Here is a 19,746-nt window from a genome sequence, read left to right as displayed (position 1 = left end):
AGTGGCCAGTATATTTGCCTTCAACCAGACTCCTGCACCCCACTGGTTTGGGTCTGTCACAGTGGATAAAAATCAATGATTTTTTAAAACAGATTTTTTTTGATAAAATGCTTTTGGAGGAAAAAATCTATCTAAAGATAGTTTTAATTAAGATAGGTTGTAGAGCAAAGATATCTCATCATGGAATAGGGATTATAAATTATAATTCTATAGTACAAGACAATATAGTCATGTAATGTTTAAGAAAAGTTTTGTAAATGAGTTCCAATAGTTCATGAATTAGGGACTCAATTTTATGGGGTTCCAGGGACTTCTGTATAGATTATTTAGGTTAATCTTTCTATCTACCCAATGGGACTTGGTGCTCAGTCCAGAAGATACCAGCTGAGATGCTTAATTTTGCAGTTCTCAGACTGTGGATTTGTGTCTCCAGAGGTAACGTGCTTGTTAACAGCAAAAGTGTTTTTAAATAATATATAGAGATGAGAAATAACAGACCTCAACTCTATTGTCCCTCTGCAAATTTGTGTACACAGACTCAATCCCTTACCTCTCTCTAAAAGTGAAAAGTTTCAAAAAGTTCAATGAATAGAAGATTGTTGGGGGCAGAATAGATCTGGACAAGGAAAAGAAGTCTGGAGATAAATGTGAGAAGCGAAGGATATATGCTTGTTTTGTTAAAATACTCTGTTTGCTGTTGAAAAAAATATCCAGAATCCTTATTGTTGTCTTTTTAGTTAAATAAAACAATTTAAATGTCTGTCTGGTGATGTTCTCCTAATACACCCTGGCAAGAAAATCCTCCAAATATTAATGATTAACCTGTTGAATTGTTTCAGAGTAGCAGCTGTGTTAGTCTGTATTCACAAAAAGAAAAGGAGTACTTGTGGCACCTTGGAGACTAACAAATTTATTTGAGCATAAGCTTTCATGAGCTACAGCTCACTTCATCGGATGCTGTTGAATTGGAGATAGTTCACCTCCCAATGACTTCATAAATATCTGCTTTAATTACCTTTAAATGAAATAACCAAACAATCATTCATTTTCTGATATAGCTGTAAAACTAATCTGAAAAGCTTTCAAAATAAATCACTGTTTAAAAAAGTATAGTGTGTACCTTCTAAAAATGAAACCTACATCTAACTCTGAGTTGTGAAGAATATGTACTAAGGTTATAACAACCACCAAGAATGCACTTTTATGTAGAAAACCCATGATTAAATCAAATCTTCCTGACTAGTGATTTAAATCAAATCAAATCCACCCTGCCCACTGTGCTCTTCCTCCAAGCCCTTCATTCCCTAGGGGGGACCACAACTATGGTTGGCGCTAGGCCAACAAGAAGTTAATCCGGCCCTGGGGAGAGGCACCAGAGGTGGAGGGACGGAGTGCACAGAGCAGTGGGGTGGGGGGCACAGAGCAGGGATGGGGGGCACAGAGCAAAGGATGGGGGTGGAGTCACAGAGCAGAGGATGGGGGTGTAGAAGGGGTGGGGGGCACAGAGCAGGGGATGGGTGTGCAGAAGGGGGTGGAGGCACAGAGCAGAGGATGGGGGGCACAGAGCAAGGGATGGGGGTGGAGGCACAGAGCAGAGGATGGGGGTGTAGAAAGGGGTGGGGGGCACAGAGCAGTAGGGTGGGGGTGCAGAAGGGGGTGGAGGCAGAAAGCAGTGAGGTGGGGGCACAGAGCAGGGGCATGGGGGATGCACAAAGGGGTGGGTCACAGAGCAGGGGATGGGGGTGAAGAAGGGGGTGGGGCACAGAGCAGTGTGGTGGGGGTGCATAAGGGGATGGTGGCACAGAGCAGTGGGGTGGGGGTGCAGAGCAGGGGATGGGGGTGCACAAGGGGATGGGGAGCTCTTACTTCTGTGCAGCTGAGCATGTTTTCAGAAGTGGTCAGTTATTTGGGATGCCCAGGGCTGGAGTTTGGGGAGGTGAGTGCCCAGCCCCTTCGCAGGTCTCAAGCTTGGTCCCAAATGGCTCCTCCTGCCTGAACATTTTGGCTCCAAAGAGCCAGTGGGCTTCCTCCTAGCAGCTCCTCTGCCACTGCACTGCACCTTCCCCATGGGGTGCTGCCCCCCCCACTCCGTGCTGGGAATGAGGCCAAACACAGGGCACCTTGTTTGTGGCTCTGGGGGAGTCTGGGGGCTGCTGCTCAAGGTCCCCAGCCCGAGCTCTGGGGCCTTCTGGACACAAAGGGCTGGGGGGGCAGGGAGCAGGCAGGGGGAATGTGCCTGATTCATAGTCTTGTCTGGACAGGGCCAGGGGGGCACAGTGATATGCCCTGAGAACTGCAGCTCAGAGCAAAGGGGTTGAGCCCCCCCAAGGCAGGTATCTGTTCCCTGAGGGCCCCTGCCCCCACTTCTGGCCGATGCTAGTCAGGGAGGGGAGGCCTCACAACACTTTCCTGCTGGGCCTCCCCCTTGCAAATGTATCAAACTAGGGTGATGGAAGGGGGGAGTGAACAGGAAATGGGGGGTCCATGTGGCTGGAGGGGAGCTGGGCATGTCAAATGGAATGGGGGGTCCTTGTGGCTGATGGGGTGGGGACCCATGCTGTGTGTCCTGCTATGACGTTATTGACCTAATCTGGGACCATATAGATCATTGTTGCAACCAAGGTCCTGTAGTGGCACCAAACCTTGTATAAAGGGAGTCAAATAAGGTGTCTAAGACAAGGTTATGGTTTGCTGGTTAGGATTATGCTGTCTGTACGTGGGTATCATTTTTGTAGTTAAAGTTATGAACATTGGCTCTGTACTGTCTGTCGTTCAAACTTGTGCTATGCTTCTGGGTGACAGACAAGTTGGTGTCAGCTCTGCCTAGCCTGCTTGATGGCCCATTAAGGACCATCAGCTATACAACTGACCCATTGAGAGAAGGCAGACACACCTTGGGACTCAGCAAGGTATGCAGGGACCTGCCTATGGACAGAGCTCTGAGGTTTTTCCAGGCCGTGTGCTGGGCAGCTTGTCTTTGGGACAAAGAAAGCAGAGACCACAGGCAAGAGACTATAAAAAGCTGCTGCAGCTCCTCCATCTGGTCTTCAATCCTGCTTCTTACCTCTGGAGGGACTTTGCTGCACTGATGCTCTGAACCAAGGACTGAAAGACCCATCCCAGCTGTGGATGTTCTCCAGAGACTTGATTTGAACCTGCAGTTTATTCTATCACTGCCGCAAGCCTGAACCAAGAACTTTGCCATTACTGTATATAATTTATTCCATTTAACCAATTCTAGCTCTCATCTAAATCTTTTTTCCTTTTATGAATAAACGTTTAGATTTTAGATTCTAAAGGATTGGCAACAGCGTGATTTGTGGGTAAGATCTGATTTGTATATTGACCTTGCTCTGGGGCTTGGGCCTTTGGGAGCGAGAGAACCTTTTTTTCTTTTACTGGGGTATTGGTTTTCATAACCATTTGTCCCCATAACAAGTGGCACTGGTGGTGATACTGGGAAACTGGAGGGAATTGCTTGTATGACTTGTGGTTAGCCAGTGGGGTAAAACCGAAGTCCTGTCTGGCTGGCTGATTTGGTTTGCCTTAGAGGTGGAAAAACCCCAGCCTTGGGCTGTAACTGCCCTGTTTTAAGCAATTTGTCCTGAATTGGCACTCTCTGTTGGGTCCCGCCAGAACCAGCATTACAGGAGCTGAGGTGGGTCCCTACAAAACAAGACAAATGCACAGGAAAGGGGAGAGAAACAAACAGCTAAGAGGGAAAATGAAGCTTCTGTCTCTGTTGTTGACTCTCACTTAACCTCACTGCTGGAAAAACAGGCCCAGCCGATGGTCTGACCAGCCACACTGAGACCTGGCAAACTCATACCAGTGTTGGGCTGCTTACGATATTGCTTTTAGCTGCCTCCGGGTGCAGGCTCACTGCCCTGTTGCAAAAGGTGCAGTTATCTGGGCCGCCTCATACAGACACTCATTAGCCTGAGACAGAGAGAGGGTCAGGAGAGAGGAGAACAAAGGAAAATGGCCCAGAGGGGCTGACAGCAGGACCCCAAGTCTGACATCTCAGGTGCCATTCAGACCAGGAGCCGGTGGAGGTGGCATCGGTTCCTTCTGCCTGGCCCGCTCTGGCCAGGGTTTCGCCAGGACCAGGACAATGAAGCCCCGCACTGTCTGGTGGGTCTCAGGACATGACTGGCGGGTATGTGAAGCTGAGTGATTCCACCCCCCACCCCCAGTGCAGGGCCGTGATTCCCTCCCATCTCTAGAACCTCACAGCCCCTGGGATGTTCCCTGCAGAACCCCCAGGCTCAGGGCCCCCCAGTACCAGTCTCTAGGGCTCCAGCTTTGCCTGACTTTATGAGCAATTTTGTGTCACAGGCTGAGTTGGGCTTTTGTTCTGGCACAGAGCAATCGCCCCCTTCCTCCCCCAGGGCCTGTAGGGAGCGGGGTAGGAGGGGCAGCCGGAGCACGAAAGTCCTCTTCAGAGAGAGCAGGGGATGTGTGGGGGGGAGACTTTTCCAGGAGTCTCTGTCAGGCCCCTGCAGGCCTTATGCTGGGGAGAGGCCACACAAATTAACGCTTGCAACGCTAACTTGCCCTGGGGGGCATGCAGGCTTGGCTGGGCAGCAGCCGAGCAGACTCCCCACGCACCCACCCTCTCAGCCCAGCTGGTGGGCCACAGCCCTGCGCCGCAGGGACTCTACAGGGGTGGTCAGTCTGCAGCTTCGGATGAGGGTGGGCACTCCATGCCAGCAGCTGCCAACTCCAACAATCTGGGTATTTCCAGTGACACCACAAGCAAGAGTCTGGCGCTGAGTAGTTGTGAGCCCCGGTCCCCGCAGGGTACGCCGGGGAGAGCAGGCTGGGGAGTGAGGGCAGGATAATAGTGACCACAACGTTTGCAAAGCAAGCGCTGTGACAGATGTGGCACCGGGTGTAATCAACAAGCAGATTAAGCCTTAGGGGTTAGGGGTCGCCTGTCTCTCTCCACTGGTGCAAAAAAGACACGGGATTTAGCCTGTCTGCTCCCAAACAGCCATTGTCATCTGTCCTCCCTGGGCGCGCTCAGTGGGGGGGCTGGAGCAAGCAGGCTTCGTGGCCTACATAAGAACCCCACCATGGCTCAGCAGCCCGCCCCAGCCTCCTCATGCCCTGCTGCTTAGCACTCCCACCGTGGCTTTCCCTTGGCCCCTGGCAGCCCCCCACAGTCCCTGACTATTGATGGTGAGAGGGATGTCTGTGGGGCCAGGGCTCAGAACCTGCAGGAGCCAGGGTCAGAGATGGCAGCCCCGATTGGCTGCCCCCCTGTGCAGGGGCCTCGGGGCTCCCACACATCCACGGGGGCCGGCGTCTTGCTGGATTTAGGGGGAGACCCAGGGAGCCAAGCCCGGCTGAAGGGAGTTCATCCCTGCACCCCGGGGCAGGCGGGGGCCAGGAGCCAGATGGGGCCGGGCCTGGGAGGATGTCTGGGTCCTGCTCGGTGGTGGGTGGCTGTTTCCTGTTAGCAGGGCCTGGTCGGAGGGCGAAAGAGAGAACAGAGAATCCCAGGTGCAGCGGGCCCGAGGACAGGGACACCGTTAGTTACTCAGAAGCGAAGCAGCTCTTGGCTTGTGGGCTGGGTTGTGCAGGGGCTGGAGCCACCTGGCCAGGACCCTGCCTGAGCGGCAGGAGGGTGCCCCCAAATCAGCAGCCCTACCCTGGCGCTGAGGCACCTTTCGCCTCCCCCAGGGGCACAAGAGGTGGCTGCGTTTCCCTCTGGCCCATCTCTGCAACAGAAAGCCAGCCCCCTTACCCCTGTCCACCCCCCCACCCCCCACCGAGGCTGGGAGCAGAGCTGTGTCTCCAGGAGTGGGGACCTGGACAGGGGTAAGGGGACCGAGGCCACAGCTGGGGGCGAGCATGGAGCCCTGGGAAGGGGCCGGCAGCCAAGGCCCTAGGAGCAGCGCCCAGGGCGTGGGGCTGGGAGTGGGGTGGGCCCTGGGAGCGGGGGTGGGGCTGGCAACCAGGACCCAAACCCCAGGTGAGATGAGGGATTGGGCAGCAGAGTGCGGGTGGAGGGCCAGGAGCAGGGCACAGGCGCGGGAAACACCCCCAAGTTTTATGCATGAAGCCAGCAGCTGGGGAGCGGGGTGCAGGGCCAGCGGTCCTGCATAAAACCTGGGGGGTTCTGCAGCACCCCCCGCACCCTTACTTTCCGTGCCTATGGCCATGGGGGGCCGTGAATGACAGTCACTGTGTGCTGGTCCAAGCAGAAGCTGGGCTGACCCCTCCATGCCACCCTGCCCCACACAACTCCTACGGGCCACTTTGCATTCTCCCCTGGTGAGGAGGGGTTGCTGCCCCTGCCAGGCGCCCCCCCCCCCCCGCTCACTGCCCCTTGCTGCCAGCTTGCCAGGGTGTGGCAGCTGCCCCTTTCTTGGCACTAGTGCAGAGGGGGAGTCAAAGCCCAGAGCAGTAGCACATTGAAATGCTGCGTCTGTTCCGGGCTTGCGTGCCGCGCTGCTCCCTGGGGTAAGAGCCACAGCCCAGGTCAAAAGCCAAGCAGGTGGTTTGGGCTGTTGTGTCCTTTGCTCCTTGCACAACAAAGCTCAGAGGAAGGAACCCCACAGGCATGGTGGGACCCAAAGACCATGTGTACTGGCTAGATACAACATGCCAGGCCTTGCTACATGCACACACGGCTGCGCTGATGGGGTTCAAGCAGCTTCTGAAACCCAGAATACAGTGAGCACCAGTAGAAGGCTCACAAATTTTAAAGGGATACCCCCCCCCGTTCCTCTGCAGCCCAGGCTGACTGGTGGACAGGTGTTGGCAGTTGGGGTGTGGGGGTCTGAAAGGCAAAGCAGGGATAAGCCATTGCAAAGATGACTTGAGCCTCGGAGAAAGGGGGGATTGTGAGATTATAATTGCAAAAGACAGAAAGCCTATTAACGATGGGAATCGATTCGCTGCCAACATGGAGAGAAAAGTGGTTCCCCTCCCCTTCCCCCTTCCCCCTTCCCCTCCCCCATCATGCCCTAATCTGCATGGTAATAAAAAGATTAAGAATTTTTGTGGGGGTCAAGTCATAAATCCCCCCAGTGTATTGGAGCAGGACTGTCTGGGATGACACCTCTGCTGGGCCAGAAGGGCTCGGCCTCCAGGGAGCCCCCAGGGGGATCCCGGGGGGTTGTGATGACAGCAGCTGCCCCTTGGTCCAAGAACAAACTGTTTCCTGTGTGAAGCTGAGTCCTGAGAGAGAGACTGTCCTGGCTCCTTAGGGAGGGTGAGTCCCTGTCACATGGCCAGGAGCAGCAGGCCAGCGCCCCACTGGTGTCAGTGGGGCCAGAGCCCCGCTGGTGGGACTTGGCCTCGTTCCATTCATTCAGCTACACTGATTCACAGCAGCCAAGGGTCTGGCACGATTAGTGTTATCTGCGACACAGAAGCCCTGTCATGGCCCCGGACCTCACTGTGGCTGGGCGCTGTACATTAATAGGTGCATTACGGTAGCGCCTAGGAGCCCTGGGACCCATTGTGCTGGGTGCTGTAGGTTATTAGGTGCATTACGGTAGCACCCAGGAGCCCTGTCCTGGAGCAGCGGCCTATTGTGCTGGGTGCTGCACAAGCCCAAAACATCTCGCTGGTCCCGGCCCCCGAGGCTGTGCAGCCCCGGCTCCATCACGCCATTGTGGGGGCTTCTCAGGGGGCTCCAGACAAGTTCATCCCAGTAAATGGCCCCCGATTCGTGAATGGCTTGTTTCCAGGCCTGTCTCCCAAGGGTCAGACCCAGCACCCCGTGCCCTGACCATGGGCTAGCAGGGCAGCTGGCACCAACAGCAGCTGAAGAAGCAAAGGCCCAGCAGGCACTGCATGCCCAGGGCTCTGGGGCTGAGCAGGGTGCGCCAACCCAGGCTCGCTCCCTTGGCCCCAGCCCACCCATGCTCATGGGGTTTCCATTCAATTTGCTGGCAGCTCTAGCGCTCTGCGGCCTACATCCCCATGGCTGGGACACCCACCGTACCACATACCACAGGGCCCATTTCTACGAAGCGTGGCGCGTGGAACTGTGCTCTGTTCAATCTGGCACCAGCGCTCAGAGTGTTGGCTGGATGCCTCTTGTTACCAATGCAGGGCCTCGCCCCGCCCTGGGGTCACCTCCGGCATTCAGGTCCCGCGGGGGCAGGCCTTGGATTCTGAGATCAACTCTCGGTATCAGGTAGGCACGTGGTCAAACCACAGGCTGCATTGCACTCGGGGGTGGCCACGACAGAGCTTCGAAGAAGCAGGACGCTTGCTGCAGCTTCACAATGACAGAGATGCCTCCCCCAAACCAGGTGAGGGGCTGCGGGGGCTTTCCGGGGCAGGGGAGGGGACATCACTTGCTTGTTTTAATGTAAAACCATTTTTTCCGATTGGTTTTTCCGATCGTGGGTTTGAGTCATGAGCACCTGGTCCCATGTGGGCCCACCGGGCTGGGATGGGTTCCAAGCCCAGAGCCTGGGGGCTGGGAGTAGAAAGGGATGTCGGGGCCCCGATCCTACAGTGAGCTCCATGCTGAGCCCTGCACCCACACAGAGCTCCAAAGCTGGGTCTGCAGGATAGCTGCTGTCTGCCCAGCCCATCAGGCACAGACACTGTGGGTCACATGTGCCTGGCAAAGGCAGGGCAAAGCTCCACACTGGGGTCTCAGGGGCCGGGCGGTTGGGAAAGGCCAGCGTGGGGCCGCTGGGAAATCACACTGTCCCTGGGCAGTTCTTGGGCTCTGTCCAGCCCCAAGACACCATGAGCAGCCGCCCGCAGTGCAGGGCCCCAGGGCTGCTGTGAGGCAGGAGAAAGGAAGCCAGGCACCGCTGCTGGGGTTTGCAGCCCCTTAGGGTTCAGCATGCAGCCCAGTCAGAAGGAAACTGCAGGCCAGGGCCAAATTGCTGGTGTAACCACAGCAGTTTCTCTGAGTCAGCGGCACTCAGTTTGCCGATTTACCCCAGCTGGGCTCTGGCTCTGCGGGTCTGAGCCGCAAGGGACAGAATCTACTCTCTGATGTGATGGGAGCCAGAGCGGGGTCACCAGGCAGGGCTGGCCCCAGGTGTCCAGGGGCATCCCAGAGGACATCTGATCACCCCAGGGGCCAGAGAGGGTCAACGGGGTTTACATGTTTCTTCCCCCAAACGTCTGTATTAGCAATTCAGGCAGCCACAAAGGGGAAAAGACCTGCTGGCCCCTGGGAAATCCCCCCGCGAAGGACAGCACATTCCCCATGTCTGAGTGCCGGTGTGTGTCCGTCGGTGCATCCAGGCTCAGCGCAGCATCACTGTGTGGGGTCCCAGTGCCTGTCAGTGGGGCCTGACATGACTCATGAGACAGACGCACCCTCACCTCACCCCATGGGCACCTGATCTACAGGGACTCAGGCCCAGCATGGGTCAGTGACCTCAACTCCAGGCCTGAATGTCGAGCTCTGGGCAGCTCCGGTTCGGGGTGCCGAGTTCCAGGCAGCTCCGGTTCTGGGTGCCGAGCTCCGATATGGGGTGTCGAGCTCTGGGCAGCTCCGGTTCTGGATGCCAAGCTCTGGTTCAGGGTGCTGAGTTCCAGGCAGCTCCAGTTCAGGGTACCGAGCTCCGGTTCAGGGTGCCGATCTCCGGTTCTGGGTGCCGAGCTCCAGGCAGCTCTGGTTCTGGGTGCCGAGCTCCGATATGGGGTGTCGAGCTCTGGGCAGCTCCGGTTCTGGATGCCAAGCTCTGGTTCAGGATGCAGAGTTCCAGGCAGCTCCGGTTTGGGGTGCCGAGCTCCAGTTCAGGGTGCCGAGCTCCGGTTCGGGGTGCCGAGCTCCAGGCAGCTCCAGTTCTAGGTGCCGAGCTCGGTTCAGGGTGCCGAGCAACGGTTTTGGGTGCCAAGCTCCAGGCAGCTCCAGTTCTGGGTGCCAAGCTCTGGTTCTGGGTGCCGAGTTTCACGCAGCTCCGGTTCTGGGTGCCAAGCTCTGGTTCGGGGTGCCGAACTCCAGGCAGCTCCAGTTCTGGGTGCCGAGCTCTGGTTCGGGGTGCCGAGTTCCAGGCAGCTCCAGTTCTGGGTGCCGAGGTCTGGTTTGGGGTGCCAAGTTCCAAGCAGCTCTGGTTCTGGGTGCCGAGGTCTGGTTCACGGTGCCAAACTCCAGGCAGCTCCAGTTATGGGTGCCGAGCTCTGGTTCTGGGTGCTGAGTTCCAGGCAGCTCCGGTTCTGGGTGCCGAGGTCTGGTTCAGGGTGCCGAACTCCAGGCAGCTTCAGTTCTGGGTGCTGAGCTCTGGTTTGGGGTGCCGAGTTCCAGGCAGCTCCGGTTCTGGGTGCTGAGCTCCGGTTCGGGGTGCCGAGTACCAGGCAGCTCTGGTTCTGGGTGCTGAGCTCCAGTTCGGGGTGCCGAGCTCTGGTTCTGGGTGCCGAGCTCCAGGCAACTCCGGTTCTGGGTGCCAAGCTCCGGTTCTGGGTGCTGAGCTCCAGGCAGCTCCGGTACTGGGTGCCGAGCTCCAGGAAACTCCGGCTCTTGGTGCTGAGCTCCAGTTCTGGGTGCAAAGCTCCAGGCAGCTCCGGTTCTGTGTGCCGAGCTCCGATATGGGGTGTCGAGCTCTGGGCAGCTCCCGTTCTGGGTGCCGAACTCTGGTTCTGGGTGCCGAGCTCCAGGCAGCTCCGGTTCCGGGTGCCGAGCTAGGTTCAGGGTGCCGAGCTCCGTTTCTGGGTGACGAGCTCCAGGCAGCTCCGGTTCTGGGTGCCGATCTCTGGTTCTGGGTTCCGAGCTCCAGGCAGCTCCGGTTCAGGGTGCCAAGCTCCGTTTCTGGGTGCCGAGCTCCAGGCAGCTCCGGTTCTGGATGCCGATCTCCGGTTCTGGGTGCCGAGTTCCAGGCAGCTCTGGTTCTGGGTCCCGAGCTCCAGTTCTGGGTGTCGAGCTCCAGGCAGCTCCAGTTCAGGGTGCCGAGCTCCAGGCAGCTCCGGTTCAGGGTGCCGAGCTCCAGTTCTGGGTGCCGAGCTCCAGGCAGCTCCGGTTCTGGGTGCCGAGATTGGTTTGGGGTGCCGAGCTCCAGTTCAGGGTGCCGAGTTCCAGTTCTGGGTGCCGAGCTCCAGGCAGCTCCGGTTCTGGGTGCCGAGCTCCAGGCAACTCCGGCTCTGGGTGCTGAGCTCCAGTTCTGGGTGCCAAGCTCCAGGCAGCTCCGGTTCTGTGTGCCAAGCTCCGATATGGGGTGTCGAGCTCTGGGCAGCTCCGGTTCCGGGTGCCGAGCTTGGTTCAGGGTGCCGAGCTCCAGGCAGCTCCGGTTCAGGCTGCCGAGCTCCGTTTCTGGGTGCCGAGCTCCAGGCAGCTCCGGTTCTGGGTGCCGATCTCTGGTTCTGGGTGCCGAGCTCCGGTTCTGGGTTCCAAGCTCCAGGCAGCTCCAGTTCAGGGTGCCAAGCTCCGTTTCTGGGTGCTGAGCTCCAGGCAGCTCCGGTTCTGGATGTCGATCTCCAGTTCTGGGTGCCGAGTTCCAGGCAGCTCTGGTTCTGGGTCCCGAGCTCCAGTTCTGGGTGCCGAGCTCTAGGCAGCTCTGGTTCAGGGTGCCGAGCTCTAGTTCTGGGTGCCGAGCTCCAGGCAGCTCCGGTTCTGGGTGCCGAGATTGGTTTGGGGTGCCGAGCTCCAGTTCAGGGTGCCGAGTTCCAGTTCTGGGTGCTGAGCTCCAGGCAGCTCCGGTTCTGGGTGCCGAACTCCAATTTGGGGTGCTGAGCTTTGGTTCTGGGTGCTGAACACCGGTTCTGGATGCTGAATCTCAGGCTGCTCCAGTTCAGGGTGCTGAGCACCTGTCCCCTCCGTGACGCTCCCGTTTCACACTCTGGTCACTGACACTTTCATTGTTCATCAGTGAAATGCCGAGCTGTTCAGGGCCTCGAGCTGCAGCCCAGTGCTGGGGGTGCTGTCCAGGTGCCCATGCTGCCAGGCTTCCAGCAATCAGAGGAAACCACATACAGGGCTGCTGCTCCCCCTTCCTGCAGGGCATCATGCCTGCCTGGCCCTCTCCCTACCTGGCAGCCCCCGGCACACGAGTCCCCAGCCAGGGAGTGACACAGCAACTCTCACAACTGGCAGCCCGGAAATCGCCCCCGCTGATCAGGGCTGGGTGTGAGACAGAAACTCAGTCACTGAATCCAGTGGCTCTTGGTGTGGCAGGGCCCATCCCGAGGCACCAGCCATCTCCCAGCCAGTCGGGACCCCTGGGCTTAGCCTAGCTCCTAGCAGAAAAGGTGCCCACATCACACAAACCCACCACCCCAGCAGGCAGCAGCCAGCCCCCTCGCTGGCAGCCCCAGCAGAGGACCCGGGCTGAGCGGGCCAGAGATACTCAGCTTCTCTCTGACCCCAGAGGAGTCTGTGCAAGGCGGGGCAATGGGGCAGCACCAGACTGGCACAGGACCCTTCCAGCTGCCCAGCCTGGCAGCATGTCACTGGGGGTGAGGGTCCCGGGCTGGCCTGCAGGGCTGGTTGAGTGGGGTTGTGCAGTGGACATTGATCCCTTTGCTCTGCAGCGCTGTGGGTTGCTGTGCGGTGCTGCTACCTGTTGTATGGAGTTGTGCTGGACTGTGTGGTGCTGTGCGGTGTTGTTTTGCTGTGGGGTGTTGTGGTGCAGTGCAGTGTTGCAGTGGAATGCTGTATTGTGTTGCTGGGTAGCTGTGTTGTGTGGTGCTGTGTTGTGTTGCTCTATGGTGTGATGCTGTGTTGTGTTGATCTGTAGCTGTGTGGTGTTCCTGTGTTGCTGCGCAGTGCTGTTGCAATGCTGTGTTGTGTAGCTGCTGTGTTGTGTTGCTGGGTAGCTATGTTGTGTTGCTGTGTGGTGTAACCACAGTGCGATGTTGTGTTCTGCGGTGCTGTGGCTGTGCAGCACCATGTTGTGTTGCTGTGTAGTGCTGTGTGCTGTAGCTGTGCAGTGCCGTGGTGTGTTGTTGTGTAGGGCTGTGTAGCTGTATTGTGGTTGTGTTGCTGTGTGCTGTTGCTGTGTTGTGTTGCTGTGTGCTGTAGCTGTGCCGCCGTGTTGTGTGTTTGTGCTGAGCAGCTATGCTGTGGTTGTGTTGCTGTGTGCTATAGCTGTGTGGTGCTGTGTTGTGTTGCTGTGTGCTGTAGCTGTGCAGTGCCATGCTGTGTGGTTGTGTAGGGCTGTGTAGCTGTGCTGTGGTTGTGTTGCTGTGTGCTGTAGCTGTGTGGTGCTGTGCTGGGTGTTTGTGCTGTGTAGCTGTGCTGTGTTGTGTTGCTGTGTGCTGTAGCTGTGCAGTGCCGTGCTGGGTGGTTGTGTAGTGCTGTGTAGCTGTGCTGTGTTGTGTTGCTGTGCGCTGTAGCTGTGCGGTGCCATGTTGTGTCATTGTGCGGTGCTGTGTTGTTCAGCGAAGCTTCTTGCTAATGATCCTGACGAAGTTTCGCCCTCACAGACCTTCAGCCCCTGGGCGGCCGAGCCCCCGGTCACCACCGACTTCTACTATGAGGACGAGGATGGGCTGTTCCCGGACGGGGGCAGCTTCCTGCCCGAGATGTGTGAGAAGGGGCCCGTGCAGGACTTTGCCCGCACCTACCAGCCGGCTGCCTACCTGCTGCTGTCGCTGCTGGGCGTGGCGGGGAACGGGCTGGTGCTGCTCACCCATGCCCGCTACCGCCAGGCCCGCTCTGTGACCGACGTCTGCTTGCTGCACCTGGCCGTGGCCGACCTACTGCTGATGCTGACGTCACTGCCCTTTGCCGTGGCGGGTGTGCTGCAGGGCTGGCCGCTGGGCACCAACGCCTGCCAGACCCTGCAGGGCTTCTACGCCCTCAACTTCTACAGCGGCTTCCTCTTCCTGACCTGCATCAGCGTGGACCGCTACATGACCATCGTCAGGGCGCAAGTTGCCTGCCGCCTGCGCCCCCGGGCCCGCTGCTATGGCTGGCTCGCCACCGGGCTGGCCTGGCTGCTCTCCACCCTGCTGGCACTGCCCCAGTTCGTGTACAGCCAGGCCAAGCAGTACCAGGGCCGCGAGCTCTGCAGGGTGCTCTTCCCTGCCAGCATTTCCAAGGCAGCCCGGGGAGCCACCAACCTGGCCCAGGTCATCCTGGGCTTCATGCTGCCCTTCCTGGTCATGGCCTCTTGCTACATGGCCGTGGCCCGCACCCTGCTGGCTGCCCGCAGCTTCCAGCGGCACAAGGCCCTACGCGTTGTCCTGGCCCTCGTGCTTGTCTTTGTGGTCCTCCAGCTGCCCTACAGCCTGGTGGTGCTGCTGGACACGGCCGACATGCTGGGCAGCCGGGAGATGAGCTGTGCCCAGAGCCGCCACAAGGACCTGGCTCTGGTGGTGACCAACGGCCTGGCCTTCGCCCGCTGCTGCCTCAACCCTGTGCTCTACGCCTTCGTGGGCGTGCGCTTCCGGAAGGAGCTGTGGCTCCTGGCCAGCGATGCCGGCTGCGTGGGCCGGGCACGGAATGGGCAGCGCCCCAGCCTCAGGAGCTGGGCATCACTCTCCACCTGCCTGGAGATGGCGTAGGGGGCGGTGCTGAGCGGGCTGGCCCAGGGCTCAGCCCTCTGCCCTGCCAGCCGGGAGGCCAGGGCTCTCCTCCCCGGCTGGCAGGGGGCTACTGGGGCAGGGTCATGTTGTTACAGCACCCTCCTCTGGCCACTCCAGGGGCACTGTTCATTGGCTGGTGGGGGGGGTCTGTATAATGCCCAGCGCATGGGGGGAGGGGGCTAACACTCAGCACACTGGGGGGGGTGATGCCCAGCACACTGGGGGGAGGGGGCGTGTCTGTCTAACGCCCAGCACACTGGGGGGAGGGGGCGTGTCTGTCTAACGCCCAGCACACTGGGGGTGTCTGTGTAATGCTCAGCACATTGGGTGTGGGGGTGTGTGTGTGTAACACTCAGCACTCTGTGGGGTATCCGTGTAATTCCCAGCACACTGGAAGGTCTGTATAATGCCCAGTACATGGGCGGGGTGGGGGGGTGTACTGCCCAGCACATGGGGGGATGTCTGTGTAATGCCCAGCACATGGGGGTGGATTATATAACGCCCAGCATGGGGGGGATTGTATAACGCCCAGCATGGGGGGGGGAGGAATTGTGTAATGCCAGCACGCTGGGGTGGGGTCTGTGTAATGTCCAGCACACTGAGGGGGCTGTATAATGCCCAGCACATGGGGGTAGGTTGTATAATGCCCACCACGGTGGGGGGGGAGGAATTGTGTAATGCCCAGCACATTGGAGGGTGTGTAATGCTTAGCACTATCTGGGGAAGTGGAAAAATAATCAGGCTTCCTCGTCTTCTTCCCCTGTAAATCAATAAAATGCCCTAGGCACCTGTGTGCGCTTGTCATTCGTGTGCATTTGATTCTTCATTAACTCCCCAGCTCCAGCCGCCCAGCTGCAGTGATGACTGGCTCTTTAAAGGGAGCCGGCTCTCAGCCTCCCTGTGACCTAGTTGGCTCCCATGTGCCCTGCCCTGGCCTCTGGGACAGAGAAGGGAAGGCCCTGGGCCTGAGAGACACTAGGGACTTCAGCAGAGGCCTGGAGCATGCAGGAGACTTGACTCCAGCCAGGTGGGCCTGGGAGCAGCTGCTGGGGAAGGAGCAGGGAGCGACACACTTGGGCCAGGCCAGGCAGCCTGGGAAGCCCAGCTGGGCGGAAGGGTGTGGGGTGTCAAGTGTCCGAGTGACTGGCAGAGCAGCTCCTCAGACTGGAGGTGCTGGGTGCAGCCTGCAGCTGGCCAGAAGACTCTGTCTTTCCAGCAGGCCAGACAGCCAAGTCTCTGAGGGGAAACTGAGGCAGGGATGCTGCAGGGCCATGCCATGACCGGGTGCTTGAAGGCAGTGACCCTGTTACATGCAGTCTCATGATCAGAGCCAAGAACCAAGAGTCCAGGAGCTATAGACAGCAAGGCTTCGGGGCCTCTAGGGTCAGGACTGGCACCTGGCGAGATGCTCTGAACCTTCCCCGCCCCAGTGTGTTAATGGCGTATGGCTGTGTCAGCAACAATGAAGGATGGGGCCAGATGTTCCCAGAGCTTCCCAGCCCCCTGCTACCAACTGCCCCTTTGCCAGGCAACCTGTGGGCCGGGGCTGGTGGTAACTGCAGCCGGCCTCGCTGGAAAGCGTGCCACTGGAGCTGCAGCTGCAAAAGGAGGGGGCGGCTGGCTGGGCAGCAGGGGGGTGGCTGGGTGGTGTTGGTGGGGGGGGGGCAACCAGGGGTTTGTGGTGGTCCCATCGTTCCCTTCCAGGCCCTGGCTCACCTACCAGGAGCCTCCCTCGTCTCTGTCCCAGGTCCTGGGGGGCAGGATGCAGAGTCGGGGCATCTGTGCTGTGTCAGTTTGCCCCCATTGATCATACTGACCCCTCATGGCCCCAGGTGGTGGCAGACACTTAACGAGCTTGTCAGGTGCTCCCCTGCCCCGGGTCCGGTGGGGTCAATGCTCGGTCGAAAGCGAGGGTCGTTCTGGCACGAGAGCAGTGGGCCGGGAGTCAGGAGGAGCCTGGGGGTGCAATGAGCTGGAAATGGGACATGGCCAGGCCCACGTGGGGTGAATGTCTCTGAACCTCTGGCCAGGGATGCCCTTCCGGGGGCAGCAGAACCAAACTCTTCAGCCCGGTCCCTTGCCGTGCCCTGTGGTTAGTGGCCCAGACAGGTGAGTCAGCAACGTGCCAGAGCATCTTGCAGGGTTGTGGGGCTCTGGGGCATCCAGCCTGCTCCCATTCGTCTCCTCTGGCCCCATCCCCCAGGGCTGAGCAGTAGGCATTAGGGGGGCAGGGGGAGGGTGTTCTCTTCTGCCCTTAATCCCTGGCTCTCGGCTGGCAGACATGGCTACCCACACCGGGGGTGGGGAGAGGAGCAGCCCTGGCTGGTGGCCCGCACAGGGCACCCGTGTATGGGAGTCACAGCTCAGCTGTAGTCCCCTCCCTGCACGTCGGGCTGGCAGAGCTTCTAATCTCGGTACAAGGCCCACCCGCACCCCAGGTCCCTGGGGAGAAGGGCCCAGCCTCCCTGTAGTCCTGTGCTTGGAGTCAGCCAGATTGGGAGTCCAGGGTCTTTCCCTGGATGGCAGCATGGGGTGGGGACTCCCCCACCTGAGGTGACAAGTTTCACAACCTCCTGCCCCTTTGGGACCCCACTAGCCTGGCTGTTCAGTTACTCTGCAAATGCCTTGCAATAATGGTGAAATGGAGCTAACAGAGCCCCCACACCTCCTTTCAGTGGCATGCTGAGCAGATGGTCAGATGTCTCACCATGCTCCTGTGAGATGCACCACAGGCACCCATCCCTGCTGCACCCTCTCCCTGGCACTGGGGCTGGACACTGGACCTGCCAATGGGAGTGGCACCACACCGACAGTGCCATTCCTGGAGCAGCAGAAGTGAGCTCATGGCCCAGTCCTGTGCTGGGGATTGGCTCCTGGGGCCAAATCTGTGAGGATTCCCGGTTTCACCAGGGTAGGGGCAGCATCTCTCCTGCCCAGCAGGGCAGCTGCCACAGGCACAGGGGGACCTGAGTCCCACACAGACACTTGACACAGCACTGCGCTCTTCTGTTGGCTTGTGGGCAGCCCCACGGTGTGGGCAGCACCTGGGATGTTGGCAAACACCCACTCAGGGCTTGGAGGGGTGGGGTGGGACTGCCAAAGCCTGACTTCCACAGCCTCATGGGAGGGATAAACCAGCCATGGTCTCCGCTCCCAGAGTGTTTGGGGCAGATGGACCCAGCAGGGTCTTCCCCCACCCCCACCCCACAAAGTCACCATGGCCTCAACTAACCCCTCCTTGGTGATGCTGGTGGCAGGTTCCCAGCCCTGCAACCCGGGCTCTCTGGTGAGGGGAAATTTCCAGCAGGACCTTGGCCATGGGGATCTCCCCAGGGAAACACCCACTGCAATCACTGTCGCCATGGAAACCCCCCTCCCAGATGGAGGCTGAGAGGGACTTTTTGCTAGTTTCACTTCCTGCATCCCGAAGTCGCGGGCACCACTTCCCAGTTGCTCCTGGATGCCAGCCTGGGCAGCCCGAGGGAGACCCGTTTGCTCAGCCGCCCCAGTTGGCGCACACGGGCAGCATGATGCTGTGCCCTGCTTGCCTGTGGGGCACTTGGAAGGGCCACAGCTTCCCAAGGGGGCATTTCCTCTCTGCACGGCATGATGCCGACTGAGTGGGGCTGGAGCAGCAACTGTGCCACCTGGAAATGACACAATTCCGGAGCCAGGCAGCAGTGCAGGGACCAGCTAGGGGCTGCGGGACCGACAAGCCGATCCCTGGGGCGCGATTGCTTTTCCTTCTAACTTTGAGCTGGTGCATGGGGCAACTGCCAGCCCCCCCCGGCCAGGCCCTGTCCAGGGGGGATGGTGCTGGACTAAAGAGAGAAAACAACTGCCAGCCCCATCACTTTTGTCTCCCTGCCCGGCACAATCCGCCCTTCTGGAAGCCAAGCGGCTGGGCCTTGCGCAGAGGGGGCAGCACCAGAGGCTGTGGGGCCCTGGCAGCTGCCATCTGGAGGGCAAGGGGTAAACCCGAGGGGTCCACCCAGCTCCCAGAGGGACAGAGGCACTGAGCACCGGCAGGAACTGGGCTATGGCCCCTCGCACAAGGCTCCTGCTGCTGCTCGACCACTGCTGAACACCTGCGAGCAGCTCCAGCAGCACCTGCCCTTTTACCAAGTCAGGGGGCGGGGAGCTGGAGCCCAGTCCCTGAAAGCATCTTCCCCCCACAGACACACATGTACACACACACACTTCCCCCCATTCACACACGTTTTCCCCCTCACATGGCTGCCAGGATTACAGTAGCTCCCCTGAGCCCAGACCCTTCACCTGGTTCTTGGCAGGAAACCAATTACAGCTGAGTCAGCAGATCCGGCTGATTATTCACAGAGCAGCCAGGGCCTTGGTTCTCCTAGCCTGGGCCCTTCCCTGGGCTGACGTCTCTGTTCTGTTTCCTAGCCATGGGTGGGCACCTGGCTAGCAGCAAGAGGAGTGGGGAGCTGGCACTGGGAACAGGCAGCACGGGGGCATTGCCCAAGGGGGTTAGGCAGCCAGGGCAGGGGGCTTCAAGCGGAACAGCCTCTGTCGGTGTTGTAGGGCCCGGCCAGCATGTGCTGCGCTGCATAGACCAGCAAGGAGGCTCCATCGCCCCAGGATGGGCTCCAAATGCTGGGGGGGGAGGGGCAGGAGACAGATCCTCTTGTGGGCACCAGGTCCCTTTCCCCATGGCTCAGCATGGGCTGATGTGGAAATAAACCTGTCTCCTTCACTCCGGTTAAAGGAGCAGCGAGGACACGGACTGTAGCTCAGGGTAACAGCTTTCACTCACGCTGCCGACCCAAGTTAAAGCCAGGTTCCACCGTGTCTTCGCTGCTTTAACCCCTTTTGTGTGCAGTGTGGACGTGGCAGCCGGAAGGAGGCCATGGCACTAGCAAGGTAGCAGGTGGGTTAAAGTGTCTTTCGCTGATTATCATGCAAGCTGGCGGCTGGAGACAAGTAGAAGAACCAGCAGCCTGGGCAGAGCCCATTCCCCAAACCCCCAGAGCCCCACTCCCCACCCCACAGCCTCCTCCCCACAGCCCCTAGCAAGAGCCGAAACCCCGGCCAGTGGCCAGCTGCTCTGCACAGCCCCAGCCGGTCCTGTCCCTGCAGCCCATGGGAGTCTGTTACACTGCTGCTCAGCTCCCTGCCCCAGCGAGCAAGGCGGGATAAAGGACCAGTGGCCCAGGCTGGCTCAGACCTGCTGGGAGCCCCATCTCCTGAGCCACTTGGGAGAGTGGGAGGAAAGCTGGCGAGCCCCTGCTATTTCCTGTGTGCGCGGCCCGGCCCCCACTGGCTGCTCCC

At 59.1% G+C, this 19,746-nt stretch overlaps 1 protein-coding gene across 2 annotated transcripts; it reads left to right on the top strand.

Moving 5' to 3' along the window:
- The first annotated feature begins 7,522 nt into the window (after nucleotides 1-7,522).
- On the top strand, nucleotides 7,523-15,256 carry CCR10 (C-C motif chemokine receptor 10). Of its 2 annotated transcripts, XM_043503409.1 has the most exons (3): nucleotides 7,589-7,669; nucleotides 8,159-8,276; nucleotides 13,351-14,584. In XM_043503409.1, the coding sequence occupies exons 2-3, from the start codon at nucleotides 8,250-8,252 to the stop codon at nucleotides 14,431-14,433; spliced, it is 1,110 nt and encodes a 369-aa protein (XP_043359344.1). In that variant the 5' UTR covers nucleotides 7,589-7,669; nucleotides 8,159-8,249; the 3' UTR covers nucleotides 14,434-14,584. The 2 variants fall into 2 exon arrangements, with proteins under 2 accessions (XP_038241657.1, XP_043359344.1); XM_038385729.2 differs by having other exon boundaries at nucleotides 7,523-8,276; nucleotides 13,351-15,256.
- The last annotated feature ends 4,490 nt before the right edge of the window (nucleotides 15,257-19,746 follow it).

This window comes from Dermochelys coriacea, chromosome 27 (genome assembly GCF_009764565.3).
Source record: "Dermochelys coriacea isolate rDerCor1 chromosome 27, rDerCor1.pri.v4, whole genome shotgun sequence".
Classification (NCBI taxonomy): domain Eukaryota; kingdom Metazoa; phylum Chordata; order Testudines; family Dermochelyidae; genus Dermochelys; species Dermochelys coriacea.
Note: the sequence above shows the minus strand (reverse complement) of the source record. Positions and strands in the feature narration are given on the sequence as shown.

Bases quoted from the DNA above. Each gene is read 5' to 3' on its own strand.
- CCR10 (XM_038385729.2), top strand. From the start codon at position 8,250: ATGACAGAGATGCCTCCCCCAAACCAG. The intron at 8,277-13,350 runs GTGAGGGGCTGC...TCGCCCTCACAG, and splicing joins AGATGCCTCCCCCAAACCAG to ACCTTCAGCCCCTGGGCGGC.